At 35.4% G+C, this 27,783-nt stretch overlaps 2 protein-coding genes across 2 annotated transcripts; one reads left to right on the top strand and one right to left on the bottom strand.

The window, feature by feature from the left end:
* Positions 1 to 180: 180 nt before the first annotated feature.
* Positions 181 to 17,424, top strand: LOC128989626 (leucine-rich melanocyte differentiation-associated protein-like). Its single transcript, XM_054411576.1, has 6 exons — positions 181 to 409; positions 8,697 to 8,924; positions 14,271 to 14,410; positions 14,860 to 14,986; positions 15,463 to 15,559; positions 16,183 to 17,424. Exons 1-6 carry the CDS (start codon positions 350 to 352, stop codon positions 16,260 to 16,262), a joined length of 732 nt encoding a protein of 243 aa, XP_054267551.1. The 5' UTR covers positions 181 to 349; the 3' UTR covers positions 16,263 to 17,424.
* A 1,251-nt stretch (positions 17,425 to 18,675) lies between these two features.
* LOC128983174 (40S ribosomal protein S14) lies at positions 18,676 to 24,340 on the bottom strand. Its single transcript, XM_054402359.1, has 4 exons — positions 24,247 to 24,340; positions 22,547 to 22,702; positions 20,539 to 20,626; positions 18,676 to 18,952 (listed from the first exon to the last, which is right to left on the bottom strand). The coding sequence occupies exons 2-4, from the start codon at positions 22,693 to 22,695 to the stop codon at positions 18,734 to 18,736; spliced, it is 456 nt and encodes a 151-aa protein (XP_054258334.1). The 5' UTR covers positions 22,696 to 22,702; positions 24,247 to 24,340; the 3' UTR covers positions 18,676 to 18,733.
* Between the last annotated feature and the right edge of the window lie 3,443 nt (positions 24,341 to 27,783).

Here is a 27,783-nt window from a genome sequence, read left to right as displayed (position 1 = left end):
TGAACACTCAGGTGATGTAACAACACTGTTTGGCGTGATGTCGTGAAGTACTTATGAAAAGCTGTAAACAAAAACAAAACAAAAACAAAACAAAAACAAAACAAAAACAAAACAAAACAAAAACAAAACAAAAACAAAACAAAAACAAAACAAAAACAAAACAAAACGTCAAAACGAAATCGAAAACAACATCAAATATCGTCAAGTGCGTGCGAGCAGACAACAGAGAGAGAATTAAAATATAAAACTGTAAATAATATAGTTTCTCTTAATTTTGGGATTTACTCTAATTATCATAGAAGGTTTAGTTTACTAACTATTTGAAAGTAATAACAGCTTAACTTTAAGGATGGACTCTGAAGAAAACACTACGGAATCTTTGGGCGCAATAAAAATTTTTAATGGAAGGGTAAGTGATGTTATTAGACCTAACTAAGCTTATCATATATTATTATTTTAGAAAATTGTTTTGGAGATTTTAGTTATTTATTTTATAACCATTAATTTAAGCTGCAACTCATTTAATTCAAGAGCTGCTTCTTGATGATGTTGAGGTTAAGGCGACCTACATTTAGTCAGTCTTGGTCCACATTGCACATTTTTATTATACAAGGTTATGTTTATAAGTAAAATTCATGTTTCCGCCGAGTTCATATGTATTTTAAACACAAGTTCACAATAATAAAAAGAACGTTAGTATTGTACAAATATTTTCAACAGCTTTTGAGGGCTTACAACAGAATTAGAAACCTTTTGACCTGTAGTCAAGGTATCTTTTGAAATAACAAATAAGTTGTGTTATATATCCAGTAAAAGTAAGAAAATATTACCTGTCATAAATAGACAAATGTTGTAAAAAAATGTGTGTAATCACAGGTTTAACTCGCTGTATTACTTTAAGGTAGGCCTATTGTATTTATACTTTTAAATACTTTTTATTGAAATGGCGATCATACAAAGTACGGTAAGTACCGTGACTAAGTGAAAAGTACTCGGACCTAAGGACCTAAAAGGACTAGAGTAGGCATTACTATCATGATTAAAAATTACCAAACGTAAGAGCCCAATTTTGGAAAGGTAAAATAAATTTAACTTATTGGGTAAATCTATTTGAGGGTGCGTGAGTTTTCAAAACTGGAGAGGGTGCACCTGAAGCAGTGGCGTAGCCAACGAAGGGTTTGGGGGGGTCATAACCCCCCCCCCTTTCCTTGACAAAAGGATTTTGCTGCTATTGCGAAAGATCCATTGCGATAGACGATCATTGTGTGTCCAAAATCATGGAATACGTTAGGCTAATATTTCCTCCGTGATATCAGAAGATATTCGTATTTTCCTTTGTGATAGCGGAAGATGTTCTTTGTGCCCCCCGTTATTGCGGGTGATGTTCTTGATGTAGGCCTACCAGAATCCGTAATCGCAGAAGAATTTTAAAAATTTGCTTCACTAGCAGGACGTAATCATAATCAATTAGTATGCCTCTGTGATTGTCGAAGAGGTTCTATATTTCCCCTGAGGAAGATGTTCATTATGTTTCATGATCATGGGAGATGTTTATGATGTCTCCGTGATCACGGAACATTTCATAATTTTGCCACAAACACAGCAGATACAGAAATAAGATTTATTGAGTCTTAAGTTAGGCCTATGTCATAAATGTTTGACCGTCATTTAAAAAAGGTGTGCATAAGTCTATTTTAGGCCCTAATAAAATTATATTTTTTGCTATCTTACTGTTGACTTGCAATCTTTTTATCCATAAATTAGTAGACAATTGTAAAATAGGCTTTTGCACAGCATAGCCTATACCATATCAATACTTTGCATAAAAATATAATTTATTTTATATTATAATTCTCATTAGTAAAAACTTTTTCATCACTGTTGGAAATAAATTTCCATGACCAGTAAAGCTGTAGATCAACAAATAAACCTGTAGGTCCTGTAGATCACTCTCTATTTACCCTCACTAATAGCCCACCAATTATGTTTTAGTCTATTATTCTCTACTCATCTCGAATAGGCTATAATAAATTTATACACTATTTTACAGTCTGAAACTAATGAAACAAAAACTGATTCTCTTTCAGTTTACTATTGATAGGTAATCATTATGCTACGATAGGTAGTATGAATGGATATTTCCTCCACCCATAGAGTGGGCGCTCATCGTAGCTAGCCAGCCAGACTGAAACAAAACAGATCAAAACAAACAAACTATTTTTATTGCAAAAAACTAAACATACTGAAGATTTTTTAATGAGTGGTGTAGCCGTCCCTGGGTTCTTCAACCCTTGTTTCTTAACTAGTTAGAGTCTATAATCTGTATGATGGAATCTCCTGACCCGGTCTATCTGGGGCTAGCCCGGACCTTAAACCAGTGGCCAGTCCCTAAGTAGACAGAGGGTCAAGCCCATCAAGGAAGAGGCTAGCAGTTTACACCGGCCTTTTCCTCTTAGACCTGTTGGTAAACCTCTCAGATTTCCTGTATGCGGCTTTAGGAAGCCAAATTCCCTCATCCTCCTTCCTCTCCCTCGACTGTGCCCTTCTCACACTGGGGAGTACGGATGGCTATGATTGTCCCTTTTTTGTTGTGGAACATACAGGGTGAATAAAAAATCAAGACCCCCCATCTAATATTTTTCTAAGTATATATTATACAGGGATATGATTTTGGTGGTCACGTAATCATAACAGGAAGTAGCCTATCATTTTATGATTTTGAAAATTTTGAGTGTCCCCCGAAAATGGGGTAGTTTGGGGGCAACTCATAATTTTTAAATGTAGCCTAAACCCCCTTTAAGTTACACCTTATTTTGAAGAGTTTACAAAAACTTAAAGAATGGTGAAAACCAGAGCTCGCTATCTCTTCTCTATCCAAAATGGTTAAATCAGCACAAATCCTCGAATCAGTTGCACTAGCCGCCACTACTCTGAACGCTCATAGAGCATGTGCAGTTCGACTTAGTGTTTTTGGAGAACTAGCTGTGAGAAAGCTTTGTGCCAAAGTATCTACTATCTTACTAGAACCCATCGATGATGGAAGCAGGGCCTGATTAAGGGTCAAGTCGCCAGTAGGCTGACGTTTTTTCGCGGCCCCCCCCCCCCCTCTCTACCACTAGCCCTCTCTGCCACCACTTTCAAAATTTCAAAAATTAAAAATGACCAAAGGCATTATACTAGGCTACTATTCATTTGATTTAAAAACAAAAGAAAACTTATCATAAATTAATGCATCATCTTGACTTTGAGATAATTTTTTAAATTTAAGAGCTGCACAATATGTCATAGTCATATGCACTATTAATTCTGGTTGAGTATAGATACAGAAGGTACAGACTTTGTTTAAAATAAGTTCACAGTACGACCTTATAAAGCTTCGTTCGTACTAGGGCGGCACGGCATGGACGGGCGGCCGTCACAGAATTTTTTAAACCTTGAACATAGGCTAGGGTGGAAAATGCCGGCCGTCCCAGGGACGCCGGCAACGGACAACCTGCAATTTTTTACCTTATGTACAATGTTAAACAAATGCCATGACGGCCGCCCGTCCGTGTCGTGATGCACTATTGCGAACGAGGTTTAAAATAGTAACAAATTGGTTGTTCAAGGAATGTGAAACTTTTTGATTTAAAATAACTAAGTTAGCTGTTACCCACAGGCTCCACCCCGTTTTACTACATAAGTATTAATAGAACTGTTGATTGGTTAAGTTAAGCCGTAATAAACAAAACAGAATACAGTAATGGCAATACAAACAAATAATAACAGCTGAGGTATTTTTAACATTAGGTAAATGGAAAGTTCCCTTTGGAAAGCAATTACGACTTTATAGGGCAATTTATGAAATGATGGATAGTTTTGCGCATGGTTTCTCGTCATGACGAACCTTTTAAGTATATGGTTTATGGGGGTGTGACTTGTAGTTTTCTCAAAAGTTCATGAGTACAGTACTCTTGGCTTTATATATAGATGTATTTATTTTACATTTTATTAAACATAATTATGATTGTATTAAATCAAAAGTAGACCTAACCTACAATATCAAAAAACCAAACAATAATATACGTACTTTCTAAACTAACTCTGTTAATCACCTAGGCCTAAAACAATTTTATTAGGGCCTTTAGATGGGGACTTTACGCCCCCGGTCCCAACTTTAAGTCTTAGCTGTCTGGCGCCCCCCTAAAACACTTGGCTGACTGGCGCCCTAGGCTCCAGCCTAATTAGCCTAACGGGTAATCAGGCCCTGGATGGAAGGGTGGGATTCATGCTGAGGGACTGACCCAACTGGGATAATCTTCATGATAGTCATCAGAATTTTTGTCACATGTCCTAAACACACAAGTTAGCTGTTTAATGTCCATACACCGTGGTTCCATCCTCTACCACGTCTGCTGCTCCAAGACACCAGGCCCAACCAGTGTCCTTCACTGTGGTCCCAGGTCTACAATAGAGTTGCTTCTCCCCAATTCTGGGCAGGTTAATTGGTGACCTCCAAGTCTAGATCCACTGCCTTTGTTACATCAGTAAGCAAACTAATTCACTGCGGTCTTGAGGGAAGGGTAGCCATGAGGTAAATTCTCCTTAGGAGCTTGTGTTTATATCTTATTAGCGATTCCCTTACCTGAACGTGGAAAGACGTTCAGCAGGTAGGCTGCATAGGAGGATAGTATCCCGTTCACGGACCTAGCTTTAATACCAGCTGGTTGTCAGGTTTTGTAACACAACATTTAGTATAGGGGAGGGGGATTGTTTTCAGGGGGATGATTTTGTGTGTCCCTGAGGATTTGATATGAGAGAAGAATATGAGGGGAGATTTTATATTTTTGAGTAGTATCATTGACTAGTAGTATGAAAAAGCAAAAGAGAAAGAAGCTTGATCCTTAAAATGGGAGCTTTGTTTCAATGGAAGAGGGACATCAGGAAGTGCCCAGTTGCATGCGGATAATTTGGCCTGTTTGAGAAAGAGAGGACGAGGGAGGGCAGTGTTTAAATGACATAGTGGGTCTTCTCTGTTGGTATGTGTCAAAGAAACAAAATCACTTCTCAACTTTTGTAGTGCAACATCTAAAAAATTGAAATTATCATCCCATTTATTATTAATCTCAACATAAAAAAGTGTATCCATGATTCCATGATTTAGGTTCTTCTTATTGATCAAACTTTTCAGTTTTACTGTTTGGTTTTTGTTTTTGTTTTTTAGCCTCACTTGCCTTTATTATGTACCGTACTGAGCATATGGCATGAATGATAAAATAAGATGTAATAAGAGAAAAAATGTTCTCTTATCTTTCAAACAAAATCTAAATCCCTGTTAAAAGTTTAACAAAACTTTCAGAAATTTAAATCCTGTTTGTTCTTTCTTATAATATTATGGAAGCTCTTCTAGTTGTACAAAAACCGCAAAAATACAGTGGCCTATTCTATCATCGTGTGATCCCTCAAATAATAAACACAATCTGACAGAAACCAGAATAAATAGCCCCGCCGCAGCAAACCTGCAGACTTAGCGAATTTCCATCTGCCTGATTGGATTTAAACTAAAATGTCTCCTTAAAAATATCACATTTATTCCCTATTTTAACAGAATTAGTTTAATGAGTACTTAGGTTTGCTGCAACAGGGAGGGTAAAAAAGTTTTTTTTAATGTAAAATATTAAAAGGTACTGTTTTTTAGTAAGAAATTAATGTATTTTCCAAATTTGATCAAAATATGTGCAAACAACAACAGTTGACTTATTCTCCATAAGAATAACATGGGAATTTTAAAATTACAATTTTTTGAATTTTCTCCGTAACAATTAGGCGCATAATAACGCTTCAATATACTAAATTATTTGTTTTTTTAAGCTCTACAAAATGGTTTGAAAATAAATTGTGAAATTTTGTGTTTTTAGGGTCAAAAATGGGAAAACCCTATTTTTACCCCATAAAACCCCCCGTAAACCCCCATTCCCATGGTCCGATCATGCTGGTTTGCGAACTCATTCAAGTTTATCCCGCCTTACACCTTCAAACCAAATTTGATCAAAATCGGACAAAAATTACTCAAGTTATCGTGCGGATGGACACACACACATATATATATATATATATATATATATATATATATATATATCTATATATAGATATATAAAAATTTGAACGAATGGTGTTTTTGGCCTCTGGGGACATCAAAATGAAAAAGTAAATCGGTCCCGGGCTTAGGTCTTACCATGAGACCTACGGTAATAGCTACTTCCCTATAGGGAAATTCGCTAAAATAATCTTCATTTGATTCAAAGTTCCATAGGGACTTTATCTTCAATGAAGAACTTTATAGACATTTTAAATTTCTCCTTAACCATTAAGTGCATAACAACAAAATATAATAAATTATTTGTGTTTTAAGCTATAGGCCTACAAATTACAAAATGTATGTTTTTGAGTAAAAAATGTAAATCCCAATTTTTAACCTATAAACCCCTGTTCCCATAAGCTGATCATGCTGGTTCACATACTCGTTGAAATAAATTTAGGTTTATACCAAATTTCATCAAAATTAGATGATTGTTGCTCAAGTTATCGTGCTAACGGACATGTTTGTATATGAATTTGAACGGATGGTGTTTTTGGCGCTAATAAAAATGGAACCATCCATACTTTTGTTACCAAGTAAAACTAATTTTGTCACACCTCATAAAATGTTTCCGACATAGTTTTTTTTTTTTTTTTTTTTTTTTTGCATAAAGTAACTGTTTGTTTTAAGTATCCTGAACCATGGCAAAATTTGCACATCAATAATTTTAGTAATGGAATTAGTTCAGAATCTTAAGTTTTAATAATTAGAAATTAATCCCTTAAATTTAAAAGGTTTCAATGCCTCAATCCACATAATTGATTTGAAATTGGAGAAATCAATCAATGGTTGGTGATGTGACGTGACTATGACTTGAAGGGTTTCTCTACCCCTGCCTACGTCTTACACTAGTGATGCCTGCAATGCTAATCAGCTAGTGCTTACTCTTACTGGTGTGACTGTTAGTGAATTTTATTGTGCAACAACCTTCCTCAAGTGAAAGTAATGATCAAAACACCTTATGTTGATGGTCATTGTAGTGTATTACTACCTTTTCTACTTGTTGTACAAGTTTTTAGTGTACAAGTGTCGAAATGAAAGCGAGACAGATGATGAGGAAACCTCATCACTGGAATCAGTGCAAAAGATTTAAAGTGGATATGTTTTCTTGAAGACTGGCCGTGATAAATATTGTGCTTTTTTGTTTGTTGAACGAAACTATGAAAAACTTTAACAAAAATAAATAGTTTTAGAGAGCTAAATTGTCCTTATGTTTTGTGATTTTATCGCAACGACAGTTTTGTGGATGAATTTTTTTCTTTAGTGACTGATAGTCTAATATATTGCAATTGTATATCATTCTGTGTTTTTAAAATATTCATATAGAATTAACTAAGCCATTTTCCCCCAAAAAGAATATGTAGGCCAAGTTAACTAATTAAAAAACATACAACAAAATTGCATAAATTGTACAACAACAGTTTGGTTGGTGGATATTCTCTCGTGCAATGCCAGTGCCGGAATCATTCTCCTGTGTGTTCAAATACACTCTGGCCGTGTTGACGCCCCACGACGGCCAGGCAGCGCTTTGTCCCAACGACCACGGTACTTCTAGACGTAGCCTCGCCCTAGCTGCCGCTGCGGCTAACAAAGACTGTGTTCTGTCACACATATGCTTCACTCTCAATGTAGATTCCGTTTTAGGCAACTTAGCACAGGTATTGGCAGCTATGAACATTTAATTTTTATTTACTGTTCAACACATTAGTTAGGCACAGGGTGTAAAACTTTGTCAACATCGAAATGTTAATTGTCTGGGTAACCGAGTGGTTTTGGTGCTCACCTTTAAATCTGAAATATGCTGGTTCGGTTACAAGCAAGATCCGATGCTAGACCCAGATCCCATTTGTCATGGGGCTTTTGATACCATCTTCAAAAGGTCAACGTTAGGTGGTACAAGAATAGAGTTTGAACCATTATCTCATAGAAACATTTTAAAAAATGCTTAGGCTTTGAAACAGACATTTCAAAATTAAAATGCATTGTACTAAGCCCTGAAATCTCAATCACTCTTATGAATTTACAAATACTTTGTAAGGTCGTTACAAAAATTTTAAAGTGTTACCGGTACATGTAGAAGTGTTACATGAATCCATTTTCAGTTCTGGTGTTGAATTTCCTGTGGACTAAGATTGAGGGGTTTGAAAATGATGTTCTGTCGAAACATGTAACACTGTACTTGTTACTTTTGGAACTGCTCACAAATTAGGCTAATTGCAATTATATATTTTTTTTTTTCTAAACTGAGTTTAATGATTTTTTTAGTGTGTTGAGAAAAATGCTGTTTGCACTTTTAAACAGAAGAGCCCATTGCTTAGAGTTCATTGCATTGGAATGATAGTTTATTTCGATTATATATCCAAACATTTGATTGTAATGTGCCTCAATAATTTGGATTATGTTCACAAAGAAACATGAGCAAAACTCAATCAATGATGATGATCATCAGAGAAATTATTATATCGAAGAGTGTCACCCATAGTAAGACTAAATCAGTATTTCAAGCCTGATTAATCTCAAGCTAAGGTTTAGCATATGGATCAAAGCTTCAAGACTTTCAATTTCTGTATTGTTGCAGCTAAGCTACGTGGGACAGGACGTTCACCGTATTCCGCCGATTCTGTCCAAGTTGTACGGATCTCGAGTTCAAGCTCTAGACCTGAGTTATAACTCGCTCACCAATCTACATGAACTCGCCAACTTTTCACAACTCACAGAACTTGTGCTGGATAATAATCAGCTGAGTGACTCGCTGGTGCTTCCCCCACTACCTGATCTGCACACCCTTTCTCTCAACAAGAACAATGTGAGTTGTGCATCTATCTGTATTAGGGATGAGCATTGATAGGTCAACCATCGATGGTAACATCGACGTCAACCATCGATGTACCAATAACATCGTTGTGAAAACATCGGTGTTTTTGGGACTAAAACATTGATGTTTTTCTATATTTTTTCAGTTTTTCGTCTGCTTTTAGTACTCTCCAGTAATGGAAAACATCGATATCTCAATACTTGGCCAAAAACATTGATGTAACAAAAATATTTATAACCTACCATTGATGTTTCGAAAACATCGACTATCGATGCTCATTCCTAGTCTGTATGGTAATGAGAAGGTAGATGGTTTGAGCTTGAAATGAAATCGCGTTTTAATGGTTTGATACTGCACCCTGATGTCCTTGATCATAGTGTTGACTTAAGTGAAAGTAAATTACTAACACCTAAGGTTTTACTGTTACAATAATTATCTTTTATTTTACTGAAGTACACACACACAACATTTTTACTCAAACATAACTTATTCAACAATTCTCATTACAATAAAAACAATCCTAACTATTTACACATGATCAGCTGTTACCAACATAAATTAAATTAAATACAGGACAAGTAACAGCAAACATATTATATAAAAATAAAATTACATTCAACACCTTCCCTTAATTTTAATTTTATATAAGAAACAAAAAATAAATATCTCGATTGTCGTCTTCTGTTCAAGATTTTGGATAGTTGATCAAAGCTTTGCTAAATTGATGAAACTTGACATTGTTCAAGGGTTTTGTAAACATATCCGCAACATTCTCGGATGTAGAAACAAAAGAAATGTTTATTTTACCTTGCCTTACATTTTCAGTCAAAAAATGGTAGCGAACATCAATGTGTTTGCTTCGCTTATTAAAAATTCCATTTTTACAAAGCTTAATAGCACTTTGATTGTCCATGTTTAGGTTTGTTTCAACATTAGTTCCACTCAACTCTTGCAAGAAAGTTTTTAAATATAACACTTCTTTGACACATTCCGCCGCTGCAATGTATTCTGCTTCAGTGCTGGACAAAGCTACAATCGGTTGTCTTCTTGTACACCAGCTTATTGGTCTTCTCCATACATTATGACAAATCCAGTAGTACTTCTTCTTGTATGCTTGCAATTTGCATAGTCTGCGTCACAATATACATTTAGGCAATTTTCTCCTGATGCTGAAAATAATATTCCTGCGTCTTGAGTACCTTTAATATATCTTAAGGTTCGTTTGACATTTACAACATCTTCATTGCTTGGATTCTCAACACATCTACTTTCTAATCCCACAGCAAGTGTAAGATCAGGTCTGGTTTTATTGGATAAGTACAGCAAACTTCCTACAACTTCTCTGTAAGAATAATCTTTTGTCAGGCAGCTTACTTCTTCATCAGGTTTGCTCGTTTTCACTGGACAAATGGGAGTGTCTACAGGTTTACAATCTATCATTCCATATTTTTCGAGAATACTGTTTGAATAGTTCTTTTGTGTTAACAATATCCCTTCCCTTGAATATAAAATTTCCATTCCAAGAAAGTTTGATGGGTTTTCGTCTGTTTTTATTTTAAAATCTCTAGACAGCTCGTTCAAAAGTTTCTTCATCTCTCTTTCATCTGAACCAGCAAGAATTCCATCATCAACAAATATAGCAAGATGAATACTGCCATTTGTAAAAACACAACGGTCAGACTGAGTTTGTTTTAAGCCATATTTTAGCAAGCAGTTTGTAAACAACTGGTTCCATTTAAATGGAGCTTGTTTAAGTCCATATAAAGTCTTTCTTAATTTCAAAACTTTATCTTTATGATCAAACCCTTCAGGTACACACATATAAATTTCTTCATCTAAATTTCCATAGAGAAAAGCAGTTTTAACATCAAATTGCATTAGTTTGAGATTTTGTTTGGCAGCTAATGAAAATAACAAACGTAAAGTTGAATTACTTACAACTAGGCTGTAGGTTTCTTCATAGTCTATACCTTGTTCTTGGGCAAAACCTCTAACAACTAGTCTCGCTTTGTATTTTCCGTTATCCTTTCTTGTTAATACCCACTTGTTACTTAGGATCTTCTTGTTTAGTGCTTGCTTTTTGTCAACCACTTCCCACGTTTCATTCTCAATAAGGGAGCTTTTCTCATCCTCAATTGCTTGTAGCCAATTTTTTTTATCTGGTCCTTTGATTGCTTCTTCATATGTTAACAACACAAACTCTTTATATCTTTCAGGTAGTTTAGTTTTTCTTCTTAGTTTGATGCTTTGTGTAGTATCAGTATTACTTAAACTTGGCTGTTCTTCATTCATTTCATTTTTGTCTGAAACCAACTCAAACTCTACTTCATTATTACTTATCTCACTTAGATTATCTGCACTCTCAATATCTTCATTTTCATTTTCGTCTTCTTTCTGGTCATTTTCATTTTTGTCTTCTTTCTTATCATTTTCATTTTTGTCTCCTTTCTGGTCATTCTCTGTTGTATTTTCAGAGAAAGTAACCTCACCACCATTATTAGTTATTGCAGAAACAGACAACAAGTTTTCACTGAGTTCAGGAACATATAGCACATTATTCAAGATACATTCTTTGAATTTTACAGTTCCACTCGTTGAAGCTAACATGGTTTGATTTTTCTTAGCAACATATATTTCAGAAGAAATATTTTGTTTATTACTTAACAAATCTGCACAATTTTTTATATGTGAAGATGTGCCTGAATCAACAACCCATTCAGATACAAAGTTTACAGTCCCACTATTACCCCGAACATTTTGTCCATCATCATACGACAAAAATGACACAGTTTTACTAGCGACATTTAGGTTCTGGCTTTTTCTAAAGTAACAATTTTTTTCATTATGATTTGACTTTTTACATATATTACAAAATAAATTTGGCTTTACATTTCTTTTTTCAAACTTGTTAACAAATTTTTTTACATTTCCACAGGTGTTTGCTAGATGACCAACAGCATTGCATTTAAAACATCGCCTTTCATTATCAGAGTTAGCCCTATTGTATGTAGGCTTCTTGCAGTACTTTGCTTTATGGCCTGGAATTTTACAGTTGTGACAAACAACTTGGAATGCAAGATTTTTCTCTAGGCTTACCTCCTTTAACTCACTTCTTGACTCTTCTGCTAACAGTCTCGCTGTTAGATTTGCCAATGTCTTTTCTTCATTGGGCATTGATTCCCAGGCAGTTACAAAATACTTAAATCTATCTGGCAGACTGACAAGAATTTTTGATATTATCATTTTTTCATCAATATCTTGTTTTAAAGTTTTTAGTCTGTGTGCTATGTTTTCAATTCTACTTATGTGAGAACTTATATCAGAATTAGGCTCATACCTGAGGTTAAAGAATTCTTGTAATAACGAGTACTTCTGCTGCTCTGAGTCTCTTTCATAAATATTACACAGCTTCAAAAACATTTCTCTTGAGTTTTCACAGTTAATGATATGTAACATCGGTCCCTTCTCAATAGAACTAACTATACACTTCTGAGCCTTGGCATCTCTTTTAATCCAATCAGCCTTCTTCTTTCCATCACCCATATCTTCAAGTTTCTCAGAACCATCAACAATACTCATCAAATCACTGGATTGAAATATTATTTTAATCTGAAATTTCCACAATGGAAAAGTTTCAACTCCTTTGAGTTTTTCTACAAAATCATCTTCTTTTACTGATGCCATTGTTAGTCTTACTTTTACTATTTCACTCACCTTCACTACACTTTAACTCTTGGGGTTTTACTAGATTACTTCTGGTTTTTACAGTTATGGTTGAATTAATGAATTTTTCTGGGCCCCATAACCTGTTGACTTAAGTGAAAGTAAATTACTAACACCTAAGGTTTTACTGTTACAATAATTATCTTTTATTTTACTGAAGTACACACACACAACATTTTTACTCAAACATAACTTATTCAACAATTCTCATTACAATAAAAACAATCCTAACTATTTACACATGATCAGCTGTTACCAACATAAATTAAATTAAATACAGGACAAGTAACAGCAAACATATTATATAAAAATAAAATTACATTCAACACATAGTACTCGGAGTAAATGCTCCTATGGCCAAGTAAATGCTCCTCTGGCCAAGTAAATGCTCCTGGCCAAGTAAATAGCTGTTTTTAGTGAGTAGCAAAGCTACACAGGAGTGATATAGGTTAACCAGGTAAATAATACAGATCTCTTGGCAATGAGAACTGTCGCAGTATTGGAAATACAGTAGACCCCCTCTTAAACGACTTCACATTAACCGATAATCGGATTATCCGCTCTCACTCATAAAATATTACAGGTTGTTTTAACCGTCCTTGTTTTGAGAGCAGTTTGGTTTAACCGCTGATTTCTAGGAATCTTGGCATTTTTGCTCCTACGTTCGGCGATACAATTGTGAAACGGCCGATGACGGCTCACGGTTGACAAGAGAGTGGAAAGGGTTAAGAAAAAAAGTAGATGTATAGTTTATTTTGTAAATAATGCACACACTACTTTAGAATAATGATTTTATATTCTTATTAGAATAGTGCTTAATTTTTTTTAAAGTATTTACTATTTGGGGATTGCCCGGTTTAACCAACCTTTTTTTATTTGACTTAGATCCGATCCCGTTATGGTCGGTTAAGGGTCTACTGTATCCCTCTATTAACACGTTGACTGCGCGTGCCGACTTTAGTCGGCGTCGCCAGCGCTCCCAGGTGGCGCGCGCCGACTAAAGTCGGCACCAGACCAACAGAAATATATTGAGTCAGTGTGAGCTTAGCCTCAGACGGAGACATTATAATCGTTGCCAGCCTGCCATTTTGTGATTCGTCAGACTCAAATATTTGAATGCCAATTGCGTTCGCTGATTCGGTTGCGCGCCGGGGCTTCGCCTGCCACTGGGGAGCGCCTGTAAAGTCGGCGCGCGCAGTCAACGTGTTAAAAGACAGCAGATGATTTAAAATTATGTAAAAGCCTATTGAATAATGACATTTCGCTCCAGTTTTAAACCGTACAAAAGCCTCAAATTCTTTTCTGGATCAAACGAGAGAACCTCTTTTTTGTAGGATAACAAAGGAGATGGAGTGTAAGGGGAGGACATAGAATTGTGTATCCTTTCTACTTTTTTAAGGACCCATTCCCCAATCGCTATTCTCAAAAATCAAACTCCTTAACTATTATGCTCTAAAAACTTGATAAATGCACCACTGGTAAACACAACAACAAAAAACAAAAACACCTTTGCAAAAAATCATTGACTTGGAACATTGAACTCAGTTTGCTTCCAAATGACATTGTTTCTGAAAATTGCCATTTAATTTTTTAAATCTTGCCACGTTTTTGCAGATTACCAATCTTGACCTGTTGCTGACAAAAATCGATCACAACTTGCCTAGACTGAGGTACTTGAGTTTACTGGGTAATGTAGCTTGTCCCAACCAGCTCTCTGATAGCACCAAAGATGACGATGACTACCAGAGATACAGGTATGGTTGTGACTTGAAAATTTTCAACTAAAAATAACCTAACCGTATAAATGGTCTGGTGAGAATCAAGTTATTCTCGTTGTTAAACATTCCTAGTACATCTGTTTCAGAGATTAATATTGAATAAAAGACCGTTTTTACGAAGATTAATTGTAATAATCTACCATCCACAGAGCCAAAATAGATAAGCGGATATATTCCCCTACCGCTATGCACAAACTGACAGCGCATATATCTGCCTATGGTCTGGGAAGGGTTAATAGTTTGCAATGCTTTAAGTTCCTACTAATGAGTCCCTTAAGTTTTGGGCAGTTAGTAGTTTCAGTTTCTAATAGACTACTTGTTTAATTTTCGTAATGTGACCAACATGAGGTGAAAATATATCACTGAGATTTTAACAAATAAGATCAAATATATGTTAGAAATAATTCAACTTAATAAATGTGCAGGTACTATGTGTTGTATCGGCTTCCTGGGCTACAGTTTTTGGACTCACGACCGACTTCTGACCATGAACGGGAGGAGGCTCGTCAAAGAGGAAAGTTCATGAAGATTGTTCGGCCGGCCATTACTAGCGTAAGATTTAACTTTCCTTCAGTTATGTGTTTTGAAATTCCACTCATGCAGTCATATGTTTAGGCTCAGATGTTTCGTTGGTAATAAAAACGAGAGAATAAATTGAAATGAAATAATATAACTTTTATAGGAAAGTGAATAATCACAAGACAACTGACTTTTTAAGTACATTTTCTTCTACATAACAAAAGGGGGCATTTCCATTGATTTTGTTTAGTCCACTTCCGTAAACGTAGGTGTACATAAAAAACACCGTACATAAACGAGAGGTGTATATATATTTACATAAACGTAAATACTAATCTTACCTTGAAAAATTCTTCAGCAGATTCGGAACAGACTATGTTTTAATCTATGATAGAACTTTGTGAATTGAGATAGTTTTTCTCTCTTGCCCTTCTTGAGGATTAGACCTATCCAGTACAGTATCTAGTTTAAACAGTTTTGTGATTAATATTTCTCATTTTGGATTCCAGTCATCTAGAAGTCCACTGGACTACGATGATGATGAACCTTCTTTTGCGGATTATTCTCCTCTTCCACCAGCATCAAGGGACGGCAAAGACCATCAAGGTAAGTTGTTGGACAAACGATAGACAGGATAAATAAGTTAAAATGTATGCTTGTCTTTTGAAAAGGTGTTTTTTTAGTCAAATTTTAAGAAAATTACTCAATTTATCAGTTGTCATTGATTGTTTTGCTTTCAGTTACTCAAAATGATTTTTGTTTCATGGTTTCTTTTATGTTTGTAGCAGAGTTAACTTGTTTGTTAAGATTGACATTACAATTTTGAATTCAAGTTGTTACATAACGCAACATAAGTTGTTTTCTCTTCTAACATTAGATTCTAAGATCAATAGTGGTACTGTCCAACTTTTTTCTAGAGTAACTGAAAAGGACTTATTTACATTTTCACCTCTATGCAAAGATACTGGTTTTTTATGTAGGCCTACTATACGCTTGTGCATTTTAAATGTTTTTTTTTTTTTCAAGGAGCCATCCATACCCTGGTCTTGTTAATCTAATATTATATTTACTCTTAGATAGAATCATTAATTGAAATCCCAATATAAATTGCATCTGGGTCCATATTGTGTTGGATCGAATCAGGAACCTCACATTTGAAGGTGTAACATGGTACAGATTGTGACAACAATGGTAATATAAGTTTGGAATTGATTTTTGTTTTTTTGCAGGAATGTATGGAAGATGTAGATTTAGATACATCGGAAAGCACTCAGAAGGGAACCGCTTCATTCAGAATAACGACCTTTAGTTAAGTGTCAAAGTGAGAATCATTTAAGATTAAGACTTAAAACTCATAATAGTTAAAAATAATATCTAAGACCATTCACTAACTTTTTTATCCTTGTATTTTTATGTATTTTTTTATCCAAGCTTTTTATTTTTATTTTTGTGAAGAGGAATTTTAATATCTTTAAAATAATCAGCGCAAACTTGTAAAGGGGGATGGATGACGAGTATTTAGTGTTAAATCAAACCTGAACCAGCTTTATAAGTGCTTACTTTTTTTCAACATACATTAGAGCAATTTAGTTTGATTTTGATATTTTACAATATTAAAATATGTTATCTTCCACATAACTAAATCAGGTAATTTCAAGTATTTTTCAAGGGTGTACCGGTATTAACAAAATATAGTAATGTCTAATCATTTTATAGCATGTTTAGTTATTGTTCTGTTAAGTTTGTTATGAATCTCCAGTGGTAAAATTATGAGGTTTGGTATTTTTTATACATTTCGTTATTTTATATCTAATGATATTTTCTATTAAAATAAGAATATATATGTTATCGTTTAGTCTTATATTTTATTTTACATGTTAAAATGTATATATCGAACAATGTTTGGCTTGTATAGTTATTCAAGTCTTTATATTCTGAATACATTTTAAATGTTAAAAATGTTAAGTAAGGTGGTGTAGATGGGTGAATATCTGTTGGTTAGTTCATTGATTTTGCAGCCTTCTATGGTTCTAAAATGTCATTAAGGAATATACGTTTTCAGACTGTTTATCAGCATTAATTTACTTAGTCAATTGTATTAATAGGCTTTAAAAGACTTTTTATTCTTTATGTTTGGCTATAGGTTTATGTACATGAAATGTTTCCCATATTATTAAGCACCAATGCAATATTTATTTACCTAAATTTGTTTACTGCTCATTTTATGTATTTGGTGCGAGTCCTGTTATTCTTGTTTGGAATAAAGTAGGTAAATTTTTATTTGACAGTCAGTAAAATACAATTACAGACAATCATTGTAGTATACTTTGGGACCTGAGGCCTTAAACGTATTTCCAAGATTTAAGTACAAAAATGTTCTAAAATAAACAATATTTTTATCATTGTATGTATATAATACATATATTTTGTAATAGTGTGTTCCGTCCTCTTATAATATATGAATACTTATTTCACTAATAAAATATGGTTTCCTACCAAATTATGCATACAACCTCATTCAATACCCTGTTGTTTTCATAATCAGATCTCTTTATTTGTGTTAACCACAAAACCAGTAAAACCAGTGGTTTTACCTTCTTTATAAAGAAACAAGGTTTAAAATCTTAATATTTATGCCCAAAAGCTATAAAAAAGTACTGTATTCTCTACATTTTTGCACAACTTTATAAGTTTCTAGTATGTTCCAAAGAGATTTCTGTGTACATGCCATCATTTTCAGTCATTTACCATTTTATTTTCCACATAAGAATTACATGGAGAGAGATATTTAATTTTTAGAGGGCATTTAAATTTGAAAATGTGACTTTTATAATTTTTCTGGGGTTTGGGCTTGATTGTGAAATATAAGCGCTGTTTTGCAAAACGCCCCTGAGCCACTTCCTCCCCATAGGGAAGCGAGCTGGTCTAGCTAGTGGTTAGAGCGCGGGACTGCGGTTCATGGGGTCCCAGGTTCAAATCCCGCCAAATCACCAATGGATTTGATCTAAGTGATAATGCCGTAAGCCCTAGGTCTAACCTAAAGTAATGTGAAAAACAATTCCGGGCTCGTGCCTAGCGTCCTATGACAGGAAAAAAAACTTCCTCCCCATGTTGTGCACCTGCCGGGAGAGTGACAATATTGGTTTTGGTCATATCAAAGATACCAACAATCAGAAGTCAAAATGTGTCACACTCACACTTTCAGAGTTCATACTCAACCCATAGATGCTCTAACTATGGGGGAAATTCCTTAAATTTCAGAAATCATGAGATGATAACTATGTAATTGGTGTATTAAGGCAGTGTAAGATTTATTTTTGTTTTCACTAATTACATAATTTAAAAAATGCAGCTTTATGATTGTAGCTTCCAACTGAGGAGGTTGAACAAATGACTATTTTTAACTCATAGGCTCTCATTAAAACCATGTGACTTAAAAGACCTTTGAATTCAAATTTGAGACATCCATTACCAGTAGACATACTTGATTGTAAATCATATTGATAATGACCCATCTTGAGTCTTGCTACTAGCCCAACTTTGATCTTACACGTGGCATGAAACAACAATGTTAATAAATCCAATAGCCTAAATATTTTTAATGCCTCACTAAAAACATACTACCATAAAGACATAGGCATACTTATGAAAACTAACCACAGCTTATTAGCTACAAAATTGTTACAAAAATTTTTTAAAAGGTGATATCACAAAAACACACATAAATTACCAAGACTTTTATTTAAAGTAATAAAACAAAACAAGAAAAGATCTTGGCAATTACAACCTCCTACCACGACGACCTCCCTTCCTTCTGGTAGAGTCGGAGGGGATGGGTGTGACGTCCTCAATGCGGCCAATCTTCATGTTGGAACGTGCCAGAGCTCGCAGTGCTGACTGAGCCCCGGGACCAGGAGTCTTGGTCTTGTTGCCACCCGTAGCTCTCAACTTGATGTGCAGGGCTGTGATACCCAAGCTCTTGCACTTCTCAGCTACATCCTGCAAAACAAGTCTACGTTAGTATATAACAAACATTGTGATAGCCTATTGGCTGAACCGCAAGTACTTTCTATAAATTAACTGAAGTTTAGGTAATGCAGTAGTGAGGCCGAGTGCCATATTTCTGCTTGTCTTAGTGATACTACCTACATTTATCAGGTATCCTATAGGTAGTAGGATAAAGGTATGTAGGCCTATACAAGGTATTACTCAGAAACTTGACTGGCAGAAGGGTGTTAAAATAGAAATTCTCATCAATTGTGTACCAAAGGGGTTTAACTGTCAAAAATATTAGAACTAATAACAACCCATCAAATTTCAAAATAGAATCCAAATGATAAATTATGTGAATGGACAAATGTTATAATTTGGTTGAATTGAATTAATGTATAAAGGAGGTTTTTCACAGATCTGGCAACTTACTCTTTGAATGATCCTCCATAATTTCATGGAGTTTAGTACATGAACCGTGGTTAAAGGCTTGGTCATTAACTTAACACGATGACTGCTGAAAACAACGTACAGGCGCTCCCCAGTGGCGGGCGAAGCCCCGGCACGCAACCGAATCAGCGAACGCAATTGGCATTCAAATATTTCAGTCTGACGAATCACAAAAGAGCAGCGGTGACTGTGCTGCGTTACCCCGAGAGTGGATGTAGTTCACTGAAACACCCAAAGGTAGCAGCACTGCACGGATCTGTATCCAGTGTCTTTGTAATGTGGGTTGAAGAGAAAAAATCCCCGAAACCGGGACAAAAGCATTGCCAGACAGGATTTTACGGGAAATTTTAGTACCAACCTACACCAAAGTAAAGCTCGCATTCTAAGCTGGCAGGCTGGCAACGATTATAACGTCTCAGTCTGAGGCTAAGCTCACACTGACTCAATATATTTCTGTTGGTCTGGTGCCGACTCTTGTCGGCGCGCGCCACATTGAAGTGCTAGCGACGCCGGCTATAGTCGGCGTTAGCAGTCTACGTGTTAATACATTTGTGTGTAACAGTATTAAGCGGTCACTTGATTAATTGACAAGGGCTGTTATTAAAAACATTGTAATGGCATGGTAAAAATTTAATATAATTTCAACGTCAACCAGGTAAAATTAATAGTCGTTAACACTATCTTCACACAATCGTTGCGTAAACTTGTTTATATTTAGGCCTACACATCACAACCAAACAAAAACCAACTAGAGCCTACTCCTTTATCATGAAACTGTTTAACTATTTACACACCACAACTCAACAAAGCAATTACTTTTTTGGGGGGGGGGGGAAGAAAACTTGTTAAATATTTTAAACAACTAGGCCTAACTTAAACAAAAACATACTCAACAAATACAGGTTCTATACGCTGTCACATTCAGGCATCAAATGCAAAATCAGTGAAATCAAACTAGGTCTTATCAAAATGACAGAAAAGCGCTTGATTATGTACAGTAACTTAATAGCATTGCCAAAACACAATAATTTAATGCTGTGGGAGTTGTCAGTGCAGCTATTTAAAATGTTGTAGGCCTATTGAGTTTATATTATAGTTCAGTTAAATGTCTTTCATTTGTTTTAATTAAACATCAATCAACTGACCTGGGCAGCCAACATAGCAGCGTACGGAGAAGCTTCATCTCTGTCAGCCTTGACCTTCATTCCACCAGTGACTCTCGCAATAGTTTCTCTGGAAAACCCCAAAAATCAATCAGCAAACAAATGTGTATAAAGTAGGCTAACAACATAGGCTACAAATGTAGCTGTTGTGTACACACAGTTGCCATTTCACCGTGGCAAATAACGTGAATAACATGGGATAGCTTAGTTCTCCTCTCAGACACTTGGAGATGTAGGACGGAACCAAACAGCCATAGAAAGTTAAACATCTCAAGCTCTGTGCATTCTTTTACTAGAAAGTGAAAACAGGTTTTCAAATTTTTAAAAATTTATAATTTTAGTTGGTGTTTAGCTGAGGACTAATTATTTTTCTCACATTATTAACCTACTTCTTACACCTTCCACAATAGCAGTGCCAAAAAAATATTAATTTTTTTTATTCTGTGGTACCTTTTTACCTTCCTGACTGTAAAGTTTTAGACTTTTTGGCAAAAAAATGCTAACATTCTGAAAACAACTAACCGGTCAAATTCTGCAATACCTAGTTTTAAGTAAAGGCTACCTACTTAACTTAAAGAGTAGGCCTACCTGATATTAGAATTCATTCCTACTACTGGAACGTCAGTTATTAATAATAATATAATGTTACCTTCTAACGTTCCAAAATGGTGTAGTCATACGACGCGTTTCGTCAACACAGTGACATCATCAGGTGATCCGCTATCGCTTCGTCTGGAACATTAACACAAAACACATATCACGAACACATAATTACTACATTTAAGGACCGATCGGTATTGTCGTCGCTGTGGCCACAACTCGCGTACGCACATGATTAATTCTGGGCGACGACTGCAGGATGGAGGTTTGTCTGTGGTGTACTTTACACCATGACGTCATTGCTCTTCTCCAGGTGTATTACGGTGTCGAACAATGCATTTCTTTGAGTATTAATTTTGTCATTCAGTACGTTGTCTGGTTCACATTGTATTGCTCTATAAATTTCGTAACACTCAAGTAAAACCAACAATATATTTAAAAAACATGGTTATACAGTTTCTTACAGAAATTCCAACAAACTAGAAAATCTCATTAACCCTATAAAAGGAAGTATTGGTGACAAATTTGACAGCAGTGGGATATACAAATTAAACTGCAATGACTGTCCAAAATACTATATAGGCCAAACAGGGAGATCATTCAAAACCCGTTTTAAAGAACACCTCCCCAAGAAAACACCAACCAAAAATCGAACTATGCTGAACATCTTATACAAAGTGGACATAATAACAGTTCTATCTCAAACAATTTGCAAATATTACACAAGTGCAAGAAAAGTAATTTAATGTCCACACTTGAGTGTTACGAAATTTATAGAGCAGTACAATGTGAACCAGACAACGTACTGAATGACAAAATTAATACTCAAAGAAATGCATTGTTCGACACCGTAATACACCTGGAGAAGAGCAATGACGTCATGGTGCAAAGTACACCACAGACAAACCTCCATCCTGCAGTCGTCGCCCAGAATTAATCATGTGCATACGCGAGTTGTGGCCACAGCGACGACAATACCGATCGGTCCTTAAATGTAGTAATTATGTGTTCGTGATATGTGTTTTGTGTTAATGTTCAAGACGAAGCGATAGCGGATCACCTGATGATGTCACTGTGTTGACGAAACGCGTCGTATGACTACACCATTTTGGAACGTTAGAAGGTAACATTATATTATTACTACCTGATATGCACCTTTTTTCTAATTGTCAGCATAAATGCAAAACCCCAATAACTGACAACTTTATAAAACGCACAACTTTTGACGTGAGGTGGAAAAACATGTCTCTAATAGTCTATTTGTTGGGATGTAAATTTGCGAGATTAACAGAAGCTTGTAATTACTCAAAATAGCTTATTATGAATCATCCAGCATACACAGGGTTACATGTTAAATTGATTGTTCTTTGATTAAAGATACAGTACTCACTTGCCAGAAAGGTCAGTGACATGAACAAATGTGTCGTTAAAACTGGCGAAGATGTGTGCAACACCAAACACGATTTCTCCCTCTCGTACCTGAGGGCCGAGAGAGACTTGGACTTGTTCCTGCTGCTGCTTTCCCTTCCTCGGAGCCATCTTTTACCTGCAATAAAAAAAAAGAAAATGCATTAAAAAATAAGAATAAGTTAATATTGAATAAAGGGTAGGCCTACTTTCATATTATACAGAGGCAACTTATTTTAGAGGGATTTTTTTGACTGGAGACCAAAAATAACTTCGTATTGGAAAGAACAAATTTTAATTGGCTAACTGTCCGAATATGACATGATTACGATTAGCAACCTTTGAGTTCTGCGTCCCAGAAGGAAGCAATATCAGCAAGGATTGAGTTGGATGCGCCGCCGCTGCTATACTCCGCCAAGTAGTAATACAGAGCACTGCGGCGGTTATCATTAATATGTTTGTAGGACTTTCCTCATTTCGTTATGAACCGAACGGTACCAGATGAGTCATAATTCAGGAGACTGGCACAGATACAGGCGATGACAGGTGATGCACATGCTCCGGTCAATGACCTGACCTTGCTAAAAGCAATGCTAGTCTATGCTGTCCAAAAGAGAAATCACTTAATCCTGACATAACTTAGACCTACATATTTTGATTGTTTTGCATGTGATGTATGGCTTTGCTTGGTATTTATTTACTACTAGCAGTTACCCAGCGCACGTTACTACGCTTAACAAGTATAATTTTAAATGGTAATTTGTTCTTAACCATAAATAATAAAAATGTACATAACAAAAACAAAAATAGAATATTTATTTTACTGAATTGCCAGTCGATAAACAATGTTTTTTGTTTTTACATTAGGTGTATAAACTTAGGCCTAAGTTTTAAGGCGTAGGCTACCTACCACCACGTGAGCACGCAACATACAGCTGTCCGTGTGAAAATCGTGCATTTTCTAAATTTAACCCGGCAATAGCCAGGGATTGCCCTTGTGCCTTATAATGGAGATTGCGAAAGTAACACGCAAAGGAAATTGTAAGTCGCTTGAATTCAAATGGTAATTCAGATGAAATCATTGTTAGGCCTATTCTTGGGATTAAGACAATTTCTTCTATAAACTTATCACTGATGATTGTTGCTTTGAACATGTTTGGAGTAAATTTTTAAATCATCAGTCTAGTTCCGTAGCACAGCTTGGGTGGATCAAAGTTACTCATTAGTATTTTTAGAGTTCCTTCTTTTAATGACAGTAACTGTTTAAAATTGTCTACTCTGATTCAAACCAATGAATGAATGAATTGGCCTGAACAAGGCCGTGACTACTAACTTACAGAATTTAGGTTAGGCCTACTACAGCAAATTAAGATCTTTAAATATTTAGACAAGATATGAGATAAGCAACAATGTGATTTTTGACATATTAAAGAGGACTAGTTTATTATAATAAAGTTCCATGCGTACATTTTATTACATCTCAGTCTCAGTTGACATGGAACAGGCCTAGGCTTAGGTGGACAATAGTTTATAGGTTAGACATACTAATATCCAAATCCATCCTATACCAAGACACAGGATCATACTCGCCGAAGGGGGGAAATTGTCATAAATAAAATTTGTGCAGTTTAACTTAGATGAGATTTCAATAGTCTAGTATAATTACACAATGCGATCGCTTACCTCAGGAAATTTCGGAAATTATTTTCACAAACTATGAGTTAGGACTGTTAAGACCGGAAAGAGTCAAAAGAAAGAAGCACTTTTTATTATCAACATAACAACTGAACAACAACAGTTTCGCCAACGCCAGCAAGGCATGAAAAGAGGACATGAAAAATACAATTCTGTTGCTGCTAGTCATTGAGCATATATGTTGTGGAATACGTATAATAATGCGTATACAAATGATAGAAGCTACAATAAAAATTCTACAAATAAATTATATTTCACAATAATATAAGTTTTAAAATGCATGTACATGTAATAATACATTAATTGAACTACCATCAATCATTGTATATCGTATACCTTGTACGGTTATAAGTACCTTATACATGGGTTCATTTCTACACAGCATAAGCATTGATGAATCGTCATGAAGATGAAAATAGTACATTTTGTCTATAATCTATATCTCAATGGTAAGGCTATTTTCGATATAACAGAAAAATGCATAAAATAAAAAAGGACGATGGAACCACTGGATGGAACCGGAAACCTTTACATTACAATGGATGAATGATGAATGGAATATTATGTTGTTCTATTAGTCAATGCTTATCTACCATAGATCAAACATACTCCCTTAGTAGATTTTTCATCTTTATGGGCTAATTTAAAGCCAATCAAGTTCAAGTTAAAGCCAATTTTATTGTTGGTTCTATCCGGTGCACTGAAGAGGTCGTGTTTTGTTTACAATTTGTTTCTTGTCATTTCACAGTAATTTAAAACACCATTTAACCAAACAAAACTATCAAATCATGAACAATAACTCGTCCTCTAGTAACATAAACAAACAGTAAAGCACAAATCATAAAAATAACCCTAAAATAATATAAACTAAATTTTGTCTACACTAGCGATCAGTGTGGACATGAACTAGACGCGAAAAACAAGCTTCAAAATGTACAATGGGATGAGGCATGGCCACCTTTTTTTAGGAGTCTACTGGCTTTACATAGTTTTCGTTTCCGTCGCTACTCGCTTTCGGTGGTTCCGTCTTCGAGCACTGAGCTAGGCTTCGGTGGCACAATTTGTTTTTCAGGATTAATTTTGCCAACAGTGTCATTTAGAAGCTTCTGATTGACTATAACGAAGGTTTAGTAATTGAAAAATTATTTTTGTTCATAGGATAAAATTATAAATGCCTCAAAAACAATTTTATATTTTCTTATTATGAAATTAAACCGTCATAACCTAACCAAACCAACCAAACGTACTGACAATGAAAAAAATCTAATGAAGGTTTATTAATCGAAAAAATAGTTCTGTTCATAAAATAAGATTATATATGCCTCAAATCCTATTTTATAATTCGCAGAGGATACGCGTCCGTTAACCGGACGTGGATTAGGCGTCCGGCAGTTACTGTCATAACCTAACCTAACCAACCAAACTTGCTGATAGTGAAAAAAATCAAATGAAGGTTCAATTCTCTTCATAACATAAAATTATAAATGGCAAAAATTCTAACAAAAGATGTACAGTTAAGAAGAAATTACATTCAAAGCAAAATCTGTGACAAAAAGTTAAAGTCACCGATGGGTTTCGAACCGGGGACCTCTCGCATATCAGTCGAGCACTCTATCCACTACACCATGAACACTGATGGTTGAACATAGTATCATTGTGGTAATGGCGTTCCGGGACCCCCTACCGGACGCCTAATCCACGTCTGGTTACCGGACGCCTAATCCACGTCTGGTTACCGGACGCGTATCCTCTGTGTTTATAATTTTTTATTCTAAAATTAAAATATCATACACAGAGGATACGCGTCCGGTAACCAGACGTGGATTAGGCGTCCGGTAGTGACGTCACCGGGTTGTGGGGTCCCGGAACGCCATTACCACAACGATACGATGTTCGGTCAGCGTTGTTCGTGGTGTTGTGGATAGAGTGCTCGGCTGATATCCTAGAGGTCCCTGGTTCGAAACCCATCGGTTTCTTTAACTTTTTGTCACAGATTTTGCTTTGAATGTAATTTCTTCTTAACTGTACATCTTTTGTTAGAATTTTTGGCATTTATAATTTTATGTTATGAAGAGAATTGAACCTTCATTTGATTTTTTTAATTATCAGCAAGTTTGGTTGGTTAGGTTAGGTTATGACAGTAACTGCCGGACGCCTAATCCACGTCCGGTTACCGGACGCGTATCCTCTGCGAATATCATAACCTAACCAAACTAACCAGACTTGCTAATAATGAAAAATCAAATGAAGGCTTAACCGAAAAAAATATTTCTGTTCATAAAATAAAACTATAAATGGGTCAAATTCAATTTCATAATGTTTTAATTATAAAATTAAACCGTCATAACCTAACCAAACCAACCAAACTTGTTCTTGTTGATAATGAAAAAATCCAATACAATAAATAGTGCTACGGGTGGGATTCGAACCCTGGATCCTTCGGATCATCAGCCCAGCACTCTATCCACTGCACCACCGAGGCCGTTGCCATCTACCGTATCGTTGCGGTAATGATGTTCCCTCAGCCAATCAGAAGCCTCAAAATAATACTGTAGGCAACACTAATCCTGAAATACAAATTCAGCGCTTCAGTGATGGTCGGTCTCTTCTTGGTGGTTATTGCGCTGCATGGTTAGGAAATAGGAATTTGACGACCTTCTCACCGCAGTATTTCACCTTCCTTTTTTTGAACTTTTGGAACAGTTACACGGAACTGTTTGGAATAGATTTGTTAAAACCGTTGCATTACAACAAAGAGTTCCATTCCATTTCCTTTTTAGGCGTTCATTTTGTTTTTCGTGGATCTCTGTCTTTAACCTCCATTTTGTCAAGTGATTGGAAACTTTATCTCAAATCGATGGTGTAATTTCAAGTTAAAGAGTTACTGGATCAGTATGTCTGATATTAATACAAAAAAGTTTGAATGTTCATTTTGTGACAAACACTTTTGCTAGTAAATTTAATTTAACGCGCCATACACGTAATGTGCATGATAGTTGTTGTAGTGAACAATCTGACTGTTCAAACAACCCGAAAAGGCTTATTTGCCCAGAGAGGCCCAGAGGGTGATTGCTCTCATCAATTTTCGTGGTTTGAAAACTTGATCCAGCATCTGGAAGAAGCCCATGTCATTGAAATAATAGTTGGGGAGCTGAATTTTGAAACAGAAGAAGGTAAGTTAAATTTATTATAATTATGAACTTCACAATACTGTATCCAAAATATAACTATAAATATAATAATAAAACTTTTGATTTTAATTTGTATGTGCTTTTTCATTGTGACTCCTGCTCCATCAACAAATACCTTATAACCTTTCTCATTGTTAGCAAATTTAACAAAACTGTGCAATTTCTTTGAATAGTTTTCCTTAAGAATAAGCCGGTTTTCGTGATGTAATCTATTAATATATACTTATTTAATACGCAAGCAGGATTTTTGTGACAATTACTCCTCCGAAACTACTAAACCGATTGACATGTTTTTGGTGTCATTGGATAGAGCGTAACGTGAAGTTGTGCAGGA

The sequence above is a fragment of the Macrosteles quadrilineatus genome, unplaced genomic scaffold (assembly GCF_028750875.1).
Source record: "Macrosteles quadrilineatus isolate MER2022 unplaced genomic scaffold, UCM_ALF_1.0 Scaffold_1__1_contigs__length_201487025, whole genome shotgun sequence".
Lineage (NCBI taxonomy): Eukaryota > Metazoa > Arthropoda > Insecta > Hemiptera > Cicadellidae > Macrosteles > Macrosteles quadrilineatus.
This window is presented reverse-complemented; position numbering and strand designations above follow the sequence as displayed.

What these genes read in the sequence shown, in the direction of transcription:
- LOC128989626 (XM_054411576.1), top strand. Translation starts at nt 350, where the DNA reads ATGGACTCTGAAGAAAACACTACGGAATCTTTGGGCGCAATAAAAATT. An exon ending in TTTCTCTCAACAAGAACAAT is followed by an intron (nt 8,925 to 14,270) that starts GTGAGTTGTGCA and finishes ACGTTTTTGCAG; the next exon opens with ATTACCAATCTTGACCTGTT. An exon ending in TTCGGCCGGCCATTACTAGC is followed by an intron (nt 14,987 to 15,462) that starts GTAAGATTTAAC and finishes TTTGGATTCCAG; the next exon opens with TCATCTAGAAGTCCACTGGA.
- LOC128983174 (XM_054402359.1), bottom strand. Translation starts at nt 22,695, where the DNA reads ATGGCTCCGAGGAAGGGAAAGCAGCAGCAGGAACAAGTCCAAGTCTCT. An exon ending in GTCACTGACCTTTCTGGCAA is followed by an intron (nt 20,627 to 22,546) that starts GTGAGTACTGTA and finishes GGGGTTTTCCAG; the next exon opens with AGAAACTATTGCGAGAGTCA. An exon ending in CTGCTATGTTGGCTGCCCAG is followed by an intron (nt 18,953 to 20,538) that starts GTCAGTTGATTG and finishes CTTGTTTTGCAG; the next exon opens with GATGTAGCTGAGAAGTGCAA.